Below are 16,900 nucleotides of genomic sequence, written 5' to 3'. Positions count from 1 at the left end.
CCTTACAAGCTGATACATTTCATTGATGACAAAATGGGTGGGATGATAGTAGAGAAGTGTGCATATTCATGTCTTTCCATATTGGCAAATCGGTAAACTTTTGAAACTTCCACAGCTGGAAAACCATTTTTCACGCGGAACCCATCTGAACTGAAAGGGAAGTTTATTCATACCAAGCTAAGGAAAAGCAGCAGGGGTTTTGGCTTTACCGTTGTTGGTGGAGATGAACCAGATGAGTTTCTTCAGATCAAGAGTTTGGTGCTTGACGGTCCTGCAGCTTTGGATGGCAAAATGGAAACAGGTAACTCTCTTGCTCCAAAAAAAAAAAGAAAAAGAAAAAGAAAAAAGAAAAGACAAGAAAACAATAATAACTGTGTGCCACTTGTGTAATACCATCCATTCAAAACTCTCAATAGCTATCATAGTCCAGTGAACAAAGCTCTTTGGGATGTGAGACCTTGAAGCTCTAGGGTCAAACTGCACATTCAGGCATAAATTTAAGGTTCTTTGGAATGTGGAATTGCTTTGACCTCCATCTTGCATCTATAAAACAAAACCAATAAAACCTGTCTTCATCTAAGGATTTTAAAACACTCAGAAGTGCACTATAATTTTTTTGGTTACTCGATCAATAAAACTCTGGTACCTGACAAAATAAGTAAACAGCCTTGTCATAAACTTCTGTGGCTGCTAAGCAGTGTTGTAGTTGGTGTTGTCACCTAGATGGGATGCTATTTGAAACACAGAGAACTAAAAGAACGGCTAGGCAATTACCTGAAGGTCCTTTTATGTAGCTTGTAGGTTTTGACAGTTTCTGTCTCGGTGCAGATCACTTACTTGGCATGTATTCTGCTAATTGCTTACTGCAATGCAGCATGTGTCCCGGCCTGGATGCGAGAAAGAATGGAGTAATATGTAGAGGAGTCTGCATGTGATTGCGAATTAGTCTAAACAACATTGCATAGTTTTCCATATTTCATTATTGCCTATATTACAGCTATTTCAGATAAACACCATCTGAAAATGTCAAGTGGCAAGGACACATTGGTGTTTATGTAGTTCTCTGTCTGTCTTGGAGGCCATGATGTTCAGTGTCATTCGTTGACATTCTTTAAATCTTAAGCATCTGTAACGTTTATGTTTTCTGAATTTATAGGATGTTAAGCACATGGGGAGTAGACCAAGGGCACATCTACATTGTAGAATTAATGCAGTTTGACATCACTTTTAACTGTCATGACTCAATGCCATAGAATTGTAGTGTTGTAGTTTTACAAGGCTTTCAGCCTTCTCTACTGATTTGTCACCAAACTACAAATTCCAGGATTTCATAATACTAAGCCATGGCAGTTAAAGTGGTATCAAACAGCACTAATTCTCAGTGTAGAGATGCCCCTGTGGTCTACTCACCCCATGCACCCCAAGAAAGAATATCCAAAATGGAACTGATCAACAAAATTCATGAAGTAATATTTTAGAATGCTATTTGATTGGTTCATCTGAAAAGACTAATAAGGCACTGATTCAGGATTTAAAAAGCACCACTGCAGTAAAATGAGTCTCAAACCACAGTTGTCCAGAGCCTGTTGCCATGAAGAAAGAGTGTTCATGAATACTATAGCCCACTGACTGCAAATTTCTCACCACCACCAATTTTAGGAAATTACTGGAGGGCTTAGAAGATGAGTCACTAACTCTTTCTTTTCCTTTACAAAATAAAGCACATACACAATGCATATTTACATTTTTTTAAATACATATATACACACACACACACACACACCGCCATTATTATCAAAACCAACAAACTGTTAGAAAATCTACAAACCATAGGGCAGAGTGCTTATTTCAAGGGCCCCTTAACTGGTCAGTTAATAGGGAACCATTCTACCTGTTTCATCTGACTTGATCAAAGCAAGTTTGAATTTGGTCATCACAAAAGATTAATCAAATACAGAGCTAAGCAGTGCTTATTGTTTTACAACCTCTCCACAGACGATTGAATATGAGCCCAATTGCAGAACCTCTTGTACAGGCTAATCACCAAAATGTTTTGCCGATATCATTGTGTATTATTTTGCCAAATACAGACCACAAGTTGTTTGTTAGGTGCTTATTTAAGTGTTGTATTTGAAGCAGGCGATTCTGGTGCTCTAAATGTTTTTGATCTACACTGTCCTTAACAACACTAGTCAGCATAACCATTAATTAGAGATAAGTTGCCGAAGGCTTTCATGGGCAGAATCACTTGGTTACTATGAGTTTTTCGAGCTGTATGGCCATCTTCCCGTAGCATTCTCTCTTCCAGGAGAGAATGGTACTGAAACATGGCCATATAGCCCGAAAAACTCACTGCAACCCATTAATTAGAGAGTTTCAGCCCCAAAAGACAAAGAAAGCTATGGTTGCCCAATCCTTGGCTTAAAACAGTGAGGGTTATTATTATTTTTTATATTGAAACATGCAAATTTAACTCAGAAAAATACTTGTGCCTGAAAAATATCTGGGATCATTCTGGAAAAGGCTATGCAGAGAGTGTCAATCAATTTTGCATCTCATATAGGCACAATTTTGAGCTTGACTGGTCCTTCACTTAAAAAGAAGTGGATCCAAGGGACAAGAGGCATTTGATAAAGAACGTGCATTTTAGGACTTTATACATTACAAATTTGATCTAAAATGTACACAAAATTAACATCTTCAATGACGCAAGTGAAATACCAGCATCTCATATGACATATTTCTGCATACCTGCACTGAGCATACTTGCCCTGATAAAGAGAAATCCATGGGTGCACATGGAAACACAGTAAACTTTCATGTATGTCCAACTCCAGTTACCAATTACTGTCATCCAACAGGTTAAAGGTTATCAGTATTTGTAAGCATATACAATAAACTGTATCCAATCATGTTGTCTGTGTATATAGCACATTGGTTCCAAACTTATTATAGCTACTGCTTCTAAATGTTCATGCTAAAATAAATCTACAATATCTATTAATGTAGTATAATGGCACGCCCAGTGGTTAAACCCTTATGCCAGCAGGGCTGATGACTCGAAGGTTGAGTTGCTGACCTGAGGGTTGCCGGTTTGAATCCAACCCAGGGAAAGCACGGATGAGCTCCCTCTATCAGCTCCAGCTGTATGTAGGGACATAGGAGAAGCCTCCCATAAGGATGGTAAAACATCAAAACATCCTGGCATCCCTTGAGCAACATTCTTGCAGACCGCCAATTCTCTCATACCAGAAGTGACTTGCAGTTTCTCAAGTCATTCCTGACATGAAAAAAGTAATATTATTAAACAGTAAAACCCCTAAGCCAAAACAGTGTTTTAAACAACACAATTCTCCAGTAATGGATTGTCCCTCCCACTCACTCCAGCAGACAGTCTCCTTGACCCAATGGTGAAAAGGACTGAACCCTCTCTTGTTGGAGGGCAATCCCATGATCCCTAGTCTAGTGCCTGCTTCCACTTTGCACAGGTTTGAACATACAATTCTCAGATAACACCTCATTCTACTCCCAGTGACATAAGACATACACCAGTTTTGAAAGGGAAGAAACTTTCAAACACAATTTGTTGAATAGCAAGGGATATGTGTCCCCTTCTCAAATAAGAAAATTGCATTTAAAAACAAATCCTACTGATCATAGACTTAGTTGAGTTGGAACATTTCCATCTAGAATTAAATATCTCCATATTATTTGAGTACAACTGAATACCAAAACCTAAGTTGTATATATTTAGTGTAAGGTAACATTGTTTCTGATTGTGTACACTTACAATGTTTTGATCAATTTGTTCCATAGGAGACGTTATTGTCAGTGTGAATGACACCTGTGTCCTGGGGCATACGCATGCTCAAGTTGTGAAAATCTTCCAGTCTATTCCCATTGGTGCCAGCGTGGACCTAGAACTGTGCCGAGGCTACCCTCTGCCTTTTGACCCAGATGATCCCAACACAAGCCTCGTGACATCTGTGGCCATTTTGGATAAAGAACCGATCATTGTGAATGGGCAGGAAAACTATGACTCCCCAGCAAGCCATGGTAGTAAAACAGGGAAAGTCAATGGAATGAAGGAGCAAAGGCCTAGCAGTCCTGCTGAAGTGTCTTCAAATGGATCCCATGTCTACCCGAATGACACTGTCTCTTTAGCGTCTTCTATAGCAACACAACCTGAACTCATAACTGTACATATAATCAAAGGACCCATGGGCTTTGGTTTTACTATAGCAGACAGTCCTGGGGGTGGCGGACAGAGAGTGAAACAAATTGTTGACAGCCCAAGGTGCCGAGGCCTCAAAGAAGGTGATCTTATAGTTGAAGTCAATAAGAAGAATGTGCAGAATCTAACTCACAACCAGGTTGTGGATATGCTGATCGAATGTCCTAAAGGAAGTGAGGTGACTTTGCTTGTGCAACGAGGAGGTAAGTCTGATGAGTTTAACTTTGTATTTAACACAGAGCAATAAATCTTACTTAAACTTGCATGTTTTAAATACATAGAGCCACCTAAATAGATTGAAAATTGAAAACCATTAGCTTTTAATTTAAATTGCACTATGATGTTTGGGATTAAGTCTGGTGTTTGATTTTTATGCCTCTATCAGTGCACTGGGAAAAGAAATGACGTATGGTATTAATCTTCCCAGAAATAAGACATTAAAAGCCATGTAGAAATTGATGTATTTATGAGAGTCTGAACTGACATTTGAACTTTGTCGACCAAATAAGATGAGATAGTCTTAATCAGGAACTTACCCGATTTAATGAGAAACTGAAATGGTCAGTCAGCTGGATTTTTATTAATGAGTTTCATTTCTGTCTTCTCTCTTGGCACCATTTTAGTTCATCATCTTTTTGCAAGTCATAGGAAATGAATTACTATGTTTTCGTTTCGGTTCTTAATTGTTTCCATGATAAAGTTGTTTTGATATGTGGTAGCCAAGTACATTTTCCATATATCATCTGTTCTGGTGTTTTCCTTAGTGCATAAAGGGCCAACTTCTTTATCTTCCTTTCTCAAGTTTTCTAGGGCTCTCTCTGACCTTTTCACAGGGCTTACTTATAAGAAATGTTGTGTAGCCTCATTGTCAGTTGACATTGGTTGTATCCTGTGGCTGACTTCCGGGAGTTTTGCAAGCCACCTTTTCTGTCTGTCCATCTAACGCCTTGCTACACCCAAGTGTTTATGTGCTCCTTCATTCCATTGACTTTCCCTATAACCTATCAACTGTCTCACTTTTCCACTGCATCCAAGGCAGGGAGCAATGTATCTCAGCTTCCAGTATTTTGTCTCCTGATCCCATCTTTCCTGTATCTCATTTTTCTGCTATGTTCTTTTTGTATCTGTTGTGAGGCTTCGCCATCCAGGGGCATGCCAATTGTGAGTTTATACAAAGAACTTACATCAAACAATATATTTTTTCTTTTACTGTACTTTAATAACTCAGAGATTTCGGAATACTCGGCCCAGTGAGGACCTTGCTGTAGGCATTATGAAAGGTGACGGTTCATAAACATAGACTTAGAATTCCCCATTTTAGTTTCCTATATTTGAGTTTTGGTAATATTCAAGATAAAGTTATGTTTATCTGTTTCAGCAGAAAAAGATGAACAGGCAGTCCCCAGGTTACAAGCAAGATAGGTTCTGCATATTTATTCTTAAACTGAATTTATATGTAAGTCAGAACAGTGTAATCTCAATTTCTGTCCCTGTGATAATTGGATTTTGAAAATTTTGGGTTGTTGTTGAAACAAGGATTGGTGATAAAGCTTCAATGTAGACACCTTTTTCCCTTCATAATTCTTACAGGGGTGAATTCTCCTTCTTAGGAGTAGATTTCTCACACTTCCTGTCGTCTCACCCCCATTTGTAACTAGAGTAATATGTAAGTCAGATGTTTGTAACTAGGGGACTGCCTGTAATAATAGAACTACTCCGTTTTAGTTTTCTATGTTTTTGGTAGTATATAAGATAAAGTTTTATTAGTCTGTTTCAGCATAAGAAGAATCAAAGCAACCCCACAACACCTTTGAGACGGAGATAATGAAAATTTTAGCATTAGCCTTTCATCAGATGTAAGATGCAATTTCAAAGTTATCTTGAAAAGATAAACAGTTAAATTAGGATAAAAGGATGTTAAGGGTTCCTATGGTGCATTTGAAACTGGTGGCAAAAAGGAAATTTGTAACGTAATATTTCATGGAATCCAGCCAACCTCATCAGATGCAAAGGGAAGTGCACCAGAGTCCACAAAAGTTTGTGATAGAACTATGTTTTCCCATTTAGCTTCAAAGATAGTACACAATTTCCTTACAGTAGTTTCTTTTGTGGGGAATATTTTTATGAATACAATGAATGGTATGGGGTCCTTTATATGATAAGTCCGATCCATAATGGGGAGTAAGCTATTTCTTGCATGCATGTTCTCTTTGTGTAAAAACAGCCATTGTCTATTTGTTGGAGACAAAGGTGATGTCCACAGTAGGGTGTATTTTGGATATGCACATGACAACAATACCTTTGGATTTAGTGCTAACTAGAATAGGTGTCCAATTTCTGTTTTAAAGCAATATATCTGAGGTTTTAATAGTGACATTAAAACTTCTAGACTTTGTTTATGACTGTATCCATATGCAGCCTGATCACTAGAAGTAAATAGCAGAGTTTCTTTACCTTTCTGTAATTGTGCTGAAGAGGAAATGCTGCCACATGCATGCCACTAGTTCTGGATGACGAAGTGATTGCAAAATTTTCCTGTCCTCCCTAAGAAAAGTTACATGGAGCCTATACTGTACTCCTTAAATCTCTGTCTCTTTGTACTTTTCTCTGTTCCTTTAGGAGAGGCATGGGTCTCTGAGTCATGCATCTCTCTGAATAATCTTTGTTTTGCTTCCAGGAACTGCATTTGGCTCCTAGTTTATGATCAAACTCTTTCCCTGTCTCTCCTGAAGGACGCAATTGTGCCGGTTGCCTTTCTCTCCTTCTCCCTCTGGTGTCCAGAGGAGAGAGTGCTAGGGAGATGCCTCGCTGTCAGGCATTTGTTTTATTAACATGCCGTTTGTGTTCAGTCAGGCTTCAGCGGCATCCTCCGTCATGGCACAAAAGGCTGGTGTTTGGAGTTATCCAAAGGATTTGCCAGCAACGGTTACTAATCAGGCTGAAAAATATCAAAAAGAGATGCGTAATGTATGTGAAAAGCCCAGCCAGCTCCAAGCCACTGGTGTACTCTTGACAATTATGCCTAATTGTTAAAATGCAAGGCACATAGCCAGGGAGAGAGAAGCCTGTAAAATATTTACTATAACGTTGCTTCAGCTAGAGCTCTGACTTCTGATAATTGGAGCGTTTCTGCCAACAGACCCTTAGAGCCGCTAGGAGGTTAAGAAAGAGGGAGGTGGAGAATGAAGGATATCTTAGAAGGGAAAGGCAACATGAAGAAGTATCTGCTGCAAAATTAAAATCCCGGAGAACTACAGTATTTTATCATGTGCTGCCTCAGTGTTATTCCTAAAACAGGGCTTGATTCATATGTTACTATAAGCTTCTCATGGGCACTTTAGTCATGTGGGCACGGGTTAGAAACATGAAACTATAGAATTGGAAAAGACCACAAGGGCCATCCAGTCCAACCCCTTATCATGGTTTTTTAATGAAGCAATTTGTCTGATTTTACCCATTTTATAATAATACCACAAAATATGGGTTAAAACCTATGATGGATATTTATTAAGCCACAGAGATGGCTGCTTCCAATAATGACTCCATGATGTAATTTTGAAACATGAAACATATCCATATTATATGGTGTGAATCAGGTAACAGGATAAAAGGATCTTGGTTTGGAAGATAAGAGCCCTTGTTAGTATAGTACAAATCATTATTTCTTGTGAGCTTTGTGGTTCAGATACCATCACAACCTGCTGAACTCCATCAGGGGTCAAGGATAGTTATTTATCAAAATGTTGTTGCCTTATTGCTGCTGTAAGACAAGTTACAAACTGATTATGGGTATGTTTGCACTGGAGAATGAATGAATGTGTCACTTTAATTGCTATGGCTCAATGCTATGGAATAATAGGAGGTGTGGCTTTACAGATCTTTAGCTTCTTCTACTAAGGAGTGATGGTGTCTCATCAGAATGCAAATCCCATGATTCCATAGCATTGAGCCATGACAGTAAAGTGCTGCCAAATTGCAGTAATTATATAGTGTAAATAAATACATCCTAAGATTGATATAAGTTGGAACAGATTTTCAATAGTGACTCATGGACAAAGTGAGAGCAAGAGCCCTCATCTCAGAAGAAGGACTTGGTCTACATATGCCTATTAAAAGAAGATACAATTGACACAATTATAACTATATTTTCTCTATGCATCAGATGTTGAAATGTAGAAATTCCTTTTGGCCCAGGACTTCCTTTAATTAATTGAAAACTCCTGTTACGATTAAGTAGTACAGTATTATTGTTATTATTACTATTATTATTATGCCCCCGATGGCACAGCAGATTAAACTGCTGAGCTGCTGAACTTGCTGACTGAAAGGTTGGCCTTTCAAATGGCAACTTAGTTTGAAAACATGCAAATGTGAGTAGATCAATAGGTACTGCTCTAGCGGGAAAATAACAGCACTCCATGCAGTCATGCCGGCCACATGACCTTAGAGGTGCCAATGGACAATGCCGACTCTTTGACTTAGAAATGGAGATGAGCACCAACCCCCAGAGTCGGACCCTACTAGACTTAATGTCAAGGGAAAACCTTTACCCTTTTATTATGATGATGATTAGCAGCAGCAGCAGCAGCAGTAGTATGTTTATATTCCACTTTTTCTCTCTCTACAAAGGGGACTCAGAAGTGGTTCAAAACTATGGTTAATCACTTCCAAACAAGCAAAAATTCAGAATCTATCTAAACTGATATTTTGTGTACTGGTTTGTTTGGGAGTTATAGCATGAGGCATCTGAGGAGATGTGAAAGAAAACTACAATTAAGTGCACTTTCTGGATTTGTTTTGTTGCTTGTTCAAAAGGAGGAGAAATGTGGAAGATCATGTCTCAGCCCTGAAGAATTCCACCATTAATTCTTACTATGCCCTCCACTTTACAGTAGGATTCTGATTGGTGCCAATCTTATGAGTCTCCTCACATGGCATCATCATCAAAGCAAAAGAGAATAAGAAGATTTTTTCTTGTTTTTCTTTGGACCCATTGTTGGGGGAAATAATACCCAATAATACTTTTGGCTTCCCCAAAGTCCCCCTTGCACCAACATACAGCAAACTATGAAGCTTGCAAATAGGGAGAGAAGCTTACAGGGACATTTCAGCACATGCAAAGCATGCATGTGTTACACATGGGAAATCTGTACCAAACTTCACATAGAAGAGCTTTCCCACATAAGTATTCTGCAATATTCAAAGCAAATCTCAATTACTTACCATACTTTTTCCATTCTATTCTCCCTGAAAACAATTTCTTTTCATGGTAACATGAAATCGTCACAAACAATGTGACTTCCAGCAGTGCAGTCGTGCTTATCACAGGCTCCCTCGTGCGTAACTGTTTTAATCACTCATTGCTCATTTGCTCAGGGTCAGGGTTGGGAGGAAACTGGGCAGCTAGATACAATATTCTTCCTCTTGGCATGTGCCGGCATCACAAACAATGGATGCTGGGTGACTATCATTGCCCACCACCATTTTGAAGGGAAGATTTAACTATAAATCTCTTTCCTTTCCCACATTCTCACTGAAATAGGGCAGATATGAATCCTATCAATATTTAACCAGATGCTGATGTGATCTAATTACCATTGCTAAAACAAAAGCCAGCCAGCCCTTTTCTATATAACCGCAAAGCTCCATTTGTTTATGTATTTCTAAATTTCAGATATCTCCAATCATTCTCTAAACTTGCATGAACACTACATAACTTGATGGAGTGCTGAGGAGCCTGTTGTCGAAAATTAGGCAAATAGGCAATTAGTATAATTGAGATGGAAAAATAATTTTAGCCTGCAGGGAATATGATTGAAATAAATTCTCTGGCATTTGCGTAGCACGGTTGTTGTGCAACATGTACACAATTGAGGAGTGCAGCTGTTGGGTGGTTATGGTGGCAGTTTGTTAGTTAAAAGTAATTGAAAATGGAGATCTTTTGCTGAGGAATTCATCAGATGTTTTCTACAGACTTTGAGCAAGATGGGTAAGGAAAAGATGATTAAATCTAAACCTTCTTCTGCTTAGGAAACAGCTCAGACATACTCCAAGGGAGTAGCTGGGTTGATCAATCTGTTATAGCCAACAATGGCAGTAAGTCTGCTAGCACACATAGACAATCACATTTATTGTGGCACAGGCTTTCATTGATATATCTGATAAGCGGACTTTGGTCTAAAAAGTCTTATGCTACAATCTGTCTTTTAGCTTTTCACCTGCTGCAGGAATCTGTTGTTTTTCCAGATCCTTTGTTACCTAGTTTTAATCAAGTCATGATGAAAGTGGTGATACTCTGCTAATCAAACCTTTGTGTTGCTTTTGGTTGTTCTGTGAAAATTTGGGGCTGTGGCTATGATTCTGAATGGTAATCCTGTAGGAGTGCTACAAGCTCTAGCCGAGTACTGGCATTTTATATCAGATGTAATATGATATAACACAAGGTGGCACAGCAGAACCTTATATTGTACACTAAACAAGGCAGAAGAGATTCTGCATTCTCCCAGCTATTTCTTACATGCCAGTAAATCCAAGCAGACGTTAGATTTTCTCAGCTAAAAGAACAACCATAATTCATTCTGGCTTCCTAAAAGATTGCCATTTCATGCTCAATACAAATGGTTTTGGTGCATAATTTGTAAAATATAATATCCCGAGACTACACCTGAGTATGGGTGAAAAGGTTGCAGTTCAGTCATTGATTAAGATCGTCAGAAAGAATCAACACCAATAGGATGAAAAGTATCCTCAGTATAGAAGGAAATGGTTTTGTTAGTTAGGCTCATTGAATCACTGAATTCAAATCCTTAACCTTGATTCACTAGCATGCCATGATTTTAATGGCTTATGAATCTGTTCTTGTTTTTTTTGTTTTTTTAAGACTGTCTAGACAATATCTCAGGTTTTGGGTGTTCATATATTTCATAAAATAAAATAATATAATCATAGAGTTGGAAGAGACTACCAGAGCCACCCAGACTAACCCCATTTTGCCATGAAGGACATTCAATTAAAGCACTTCCAACACATAGCTATCCAATTTCTGTTTGAAAACCTCCAAAGGAGGGGAGTTCACCACATTCCAAGGCAGTATATTCCACTGCTTAAACAGCTCTTACTACCTAGAAGTTCTTCCTAATGTTTAGGTGGAATCTCTTTTCCTATAGTTGGACTCCATTGTTCTGTGTCTTAATCTCTGGAGCAACAGAAAAAACGAGAAGGGTTGGAGGGATTGCTAAATGTCAGAGATACGGATGACCCCCTGTGGAAAGAGACTTGGATGCAATGTTGTTATTTATCCTTCCACCATTCTCCATTAAGTTGAGATCAAAGAGGAATCCAATTGGCTATCCCAACCAATGTGGCTTCATTGAATCCGTAGGGTTTGCGTACATGATACTGTGGGTCTAGTCTGGTTGGCACTAGCCATGGGATATCGGCCACAAGACCTGTGCATTAAAGTAAGCATGAACACCAGGATACCTGCAACAAATAGCCTGCCATTTAACATATTGCAGTTACATACTGAAGAATGTTTTGGACACTGATATATTTTCTAAGATTACTGAAGAGTTATACTGTGTGGATCTGTGACCTTATTAAACCTTAAAACTGAGGACAGTGTCATACACGACCTTTCAAAAAATCAGCAGCTTCTGAACTGGAAAAGCATGCTTATCATTTACAAAGTGCCGGACGAATGTTCAGTTTTCTGTTTACTTCTTTATTTAGTATAAAAAGGTAAAGATTTTCCCTTGACATTAAGTCTAGTTGTGTCTGACTCTGGGGAATGGTGCTCATCTCCATTTCTAAACCGAAGAGCCACCGTTGTCTGTAGACGCCTCCTGGGTCATGTGCCCGGCATGACTGCATGGAGCAGCGTTAACTTACCTCCAAAGTGGTACCTATTGATTTACTCACATTTCATGTTTTCAAACTGCTAGTTTATTTATTATTTATTATTATTTATTATAGTTATGCATATTATACGATACATTATATGTTATAGTTTTATAGCATCTTCCCCATGTAACCCAGCACACAGCAAAATCATCTTTATCTATTTAAAACAATTCATAATAATGAAAATGCTTTGAAATATTATACATCCATTTTAAACAATCTGACAAGTTAAAACAGGCAATTTTAAAACCAGCCAAAGCAGCCTAAGACTATTTAAAAACATGCATATGTGCAGATTGTATAAAATCATCTAGACCCCAAAGGATACGTCAACAATATGTGGGCAAATTGGGCTGGATCTGCCTATTCTTGATTGAGGGTGCATCTACACTATGGAAAGAATGAAGTTTGACGCCATTTTAATTGTTGAACATGGATTTATTCTGTTTTAAACATGTTACATTATTTTGTTTAAAATTGGTAAAGATGTTACTGGATCCTGGGATTTGTAGTTTGGAGAGGCACCAGCACTCTCTGGCAGAGAAAACTAAAGACCTTGTAAAATTACATCTCCTTTGATTTCTTAGCATAGAGCCTTGGCAGTTCAAGTGGTGTCAAACTCCATTAATTTTACAGTGTGAATGTATCCAAAACAAACACTGTCACTGCATTTCTTTTATGTACTTTAAAAACATACACCAGTGAATTTGTGTACACAATCCATTTTTCTTCAAAGTCTTAGTATACTTAAAGTGCAGCCTTATTTTCCCTTTCCCCCTTCTATTCTTTTTTTAAAATCAAGTTTGGAAATGGTTGACTTTCTTAAAGTCCTTGAAAGAGGCTTATTAATCTAATCTTTTATTAAAATTTTGCTGGCAACATTTTATGTGGAGTTAGTTTAGTATACTCCTGCTTTCTTCTCCAAAGAACATTATTGTCCATTAGTGTTAATAATTAAGAACTCTTTCTTTGTGCTTGGAAGTCAAAAATATTGATGTGCATTTGCTGTAACAGGAAGCCACATCGGTTGCCCTGCTGCATGGACAGAAGTTTGTTTTTTCCTTTCTAATGTTAATTTATTTACTTTATATACACGACTGTAAGATGAATGCCCCCATTTAAAAATAAGTTTTTTAAAAAAAATGTTATTCCTAAATGCAAGGGAAGATACAAGATTCCCACATCTCAGCACACACTCTTTCTCTGCTTTTTTTTGGGACAGGGGTCTCAACACTTATTTCCCTTGGCACAAATTGAAAATCAGAAACATTCTCCAAAATTGCTCATTGCATCAAGTGGTGATACATGAGTACACACTCATACATGGATTTTGCATAGGATTTGGGTAAAAAGTAAATCCCTTAGGGTCAAGAGGGATTCTTCTGAATTGTATGATCATTCATCTGGGTTTTCCCCCTTAAATCACTGTCAAATTAGAGCTGTCATGACACTGCTTAGTAAAAATCTAGGATCTGATCAATCCCCACCATAGTTCAATAACACTGAATCAAAAGATAGATCCCAATGGGTTTTCAAATTGTTTACAAAAGATACCACGAAACTAAATTTGCAGCAAACATCAAGTACAGAACATTCCTTAACAACAAAAAATGGGTACAGTCAAAAATTTGACGCCAGCAGAACAAAGAATGTAAGCACCATATGGGATTCCTTAATAGAAAATCTGATCATTACTTAAAATGAAATACAAATTATTAAAGCCCAATAGGCCTTGTTTTACTTAAAAATCATAACAACATATATAAAATACCCTATTGCTTTGATGACGTTTTAGACTCAAGGAAAAACAATACTTCTTAATATAGACGTCTCTTTCAGTAATCTAATACCATTGAAATAAATCTGTAGACTTTGTCATTTTGTAAACTTCCCATGTAGGTAGACTAAACAATTATTTTCAGATTTCTGTACCAGACCCATCTTAAATGAAAAATGAAAACAAATCCCAAAACCAAACGCCGACAGGACAATAATCTGCCACCATCATATGTTGACCACAGAGTCTATGATTATCTATCAAGTGAACCCATATGGTGGTTAATTCATGATATGTGCTTGTTGTTTGTGATCATCTGAAACTAAAACAAAACAAAACTATGTAAAGTCATCCATATTTGATTTTCCCTGATATTCATGCTTCAATCCATGGGGACAAATGTGAAATGTGGATTAATTATGTTTTAGAAGGAATGTCCTATATTTAGGCTGTAGGTTCAAGTGCTCCCTTGTCATAGAATCATAGAATCGTACAGTTGGAAGAGACCTCACGGGCCATCCAGTCCAACCCCCTGCAAGAAGCAGGAAAATCTCATTCAAAGCACCCCCGACAGATGGCCATCCAGCCTCTGCTTAAAAGCCTCCAAAGAAGGAGCCTCCACCACAGTCCGGGGCAGAGAGTACCACTGCTGAACAGCCCTCACAGTGAGGAAGTTCTTCCTGATGTTCAGGTGGAATCTCCTTTCCTGTAGTTTGAAGCCATTGTTCCGCATCCTAGTCTGCAGGGCAGCAGAAAACAAGCTTGCTCCCTCCTCCCTATGACTTCCCCTCACATATTTGTATATGGCTATCATGTCTCCTCTCAGCCTTCTCTTCTGCAGGCTAAACATACCCAGCTCTTTAAGCCGCTCCTCATAGGGATGTCATTCCTAGACCTTTTCTCTTGGCATCACAGTGCTGTGCGTTCTCTTCTTAATCTCACCCTTATATAGGTTAGGCATACCTTTTCCCAGAATTCCAGAATCCAGAAAGCTCCAAAATACCAAATTATCCATATGGGTAGCTGAGATAGTTATTCTTTCTGATGGTTTAATGCACACATATTTTGTTTCATACACAAAAGTACTGAAATGTTGTATGAAATTGCATATGAAAAATATATTTTGTATTTAGGTCTGTTATATCTCATTATGTATGCATTTGCAAATACTGATATTCAGTTTTTTTAAAAAAAAAATCCAAAATCCTTCTGTTCCATGTATTTTGGATAAGGGATATTCAACCTGTTTCATTTTCTTCCATCTGCCATCTCTCCCTTGCTCTCCTTCTCTGATCCTCAAGTCACTCAGCTTTCCTCATTTTTTTCTTTCCTTGTCTTCAGTCAGTCGCATTCCATTTTCCCCGCTCGTTTCACCTTCCCTTCTCTATGTTCATGCCCATCTCACCCCCTTCACTAAATGTTATCTGAACGGGAACAGTGGTTCTTCTGAATGGGAGCTATTTGACTCTTGTCCATCCAAATTGGTGACCATTTTAGAATCCTCAGGATGCATTGCCAGGTGCCAACACCAAAATATTTCATTTTATAGATTCTAAAATAGCTACCAACTCAGGAATTACTGGAGGGAAAAAGAGCCTTAGAAGTTTCTGAATATTCTGCAGAAATCTTGGAAGATCAGCTCTGATTTTAAAATATTGGACTGCCATTCCACAAGTTCTTGAAGTCAAGAGATTCAGTAGTTTTGTATCAATATCAAAAAAAGAAGCATCATATGGAAACAAGATGTCATTGATTTGTGCTCTAAGGTATCTTAGTAGCTTCCAGTATGAATTAATAATTATAATCTGACCATCTACTATATATACGCAGGTATGAGTCTAAAACTTTTAGTAAAAAAAATAATTCTAGAAAACTTGGGCTGATATATTCATGATATGTACTGTACCTTAATGCTTATCAAGAAAGGAATCATCCTCTGAGTAAAGTGGCAAAAGTCGAGAGCTTAATTTGTCAATTGAGAATTTAAAAATTCACTGGCCTTCTTTACTGTCTCAGCTGCCACACCATTTCTGTTCTTTTTGAATCCTTGGGTGAGACAATGGCAGCAGCACACATCTCTACTTCACATAATACGTACACCTCCTAGTATTTGTTTCATGCTTTTATTCCCACTTCTCCACTGCCAAAGCACCTTTCTCTCCAGTTTTATGTATGATTCTTATAAGACTTCTTGTTTTAGAATATTTCTGTCCTTCCCTCTTCCTGTTGGACATCTCCACTGCTCATCTTCCAGACCGCCAGTCTGCCAACAAGTAGCCACTTATTACAATATCCGTTTAATTCGTTGGAAAGCAGGCCATTTCTAATCTCCTACCAAGTTTTGTTAAACATTTTATAAACTATGGACATCAGATGAAAACCTAGTTACTTATTGTTGAATGTGACATCAGGTCCTTTCCAAGGTGAACTTCTCACATGGTTTTCTTGACAAGATTTGTAACAGTTGATTTGCTATTGCCTTTCTCTGAGGATGAGAGAGAGTATGGCTTGTGGATATCCTGGCCTGAGAAGAAAATTGGACCATGACCTTCTGGTATCTTAGGGCGATACGCAAACTACTGTTTTACACTGGCAGCAGGACAATGTAAACATTTCTAAATAGGGTGATGACAACTTATCACAATTGCTAAGTTAAATTGCTTCTTGTTGATGCTTCATTTATCAAAGATGATCATAAATGATGGCAAGAACATGGGTTAGTGTGCTTTTTCTCCAGTGTTGTCAGCCAACCATTACATACTGGATGTGGTAATCCGTGTGTATTTGGACATACTGGAGATGGGTTATGATTTATGAAATTCACTTCTGAGCTTATGCCTCTTTCCAGATACTTTTAACTTTTTATCCAGGATCAGTTTAGGTGCTTATTTAGAGATAAATGTAATTCATCACCTGTGTGGCTCCTGCTTGCTTCTTCTTAAAGTAATTTCACAGCAAATGTGTGGTACAGAGGGCTAGAAAGGAAG

General features: G+C 38.1%; 1 protein-coding gene and 1 long non-coding RNA gene across 25 annotated transcripts in view; one reads left to right on the top strand and one right to left on the bottom strand.

The window, feature by feature from the left end:
* The window catches only part of magi1 (membrane associated guanylate kinase, WW and PDZ domain containing 1), a 617,355-nt gene that overhangs the window by 513,575 nt on the left and 86,880 nt on the right, over positions 1 to 16,900 (top strand). For all 24 annotated transcript variants that reach the window (XM_062973798.1, XM_062973809.1, XM_062973808.1 and 21 more), the window contains 2 exons: positions 116 to 301; positions 3,817 to 4,437. In XM_062973798.1, the coding sequence (XP_062829868.1) occupies positions 116 to 301; positions 3,817 to 4,437 (807 nt within the window). The remainder of the gene's footprint in view (positions 1 to 115; positions 302 to 3,816; positions 4,438 to 16,900) is intronic.
* On the bottom strand, positions 199 to 9,565 carry LOC134297097 (uncharacterized). The gene is made up of 2 exons (XR_010003825.1): positions 9,458 to 9,565; positions 199 to 887 (listed from the first exon to the last, which is right to left on the bottom strand). It is a non-coding gene; the product is annotated as an uncharacterized LOC134297097 (long non-coding RNA).

Source organism: Anolis carolinensis, chromosome 2 (genome assembly GCF_035594765.1).
Source record: "Anolis carolinensis isolate JA03-04 chromosome 2, rAnoCar3.1.pri, whole genome shotgun sequence".
Taxonomy (NCBI): domain Eukaryota; kingdom Metazoa; phylum Chordata; class Lepidosauria; order Squamata; family Dactyloidae; genus Anolis; species Anolis carolinensis.
The sequence above is the reverse complement of the archived record's forward strand: the minus strand, read 5'-3'. Positions and strand labels throughout refer to the sequence as shown.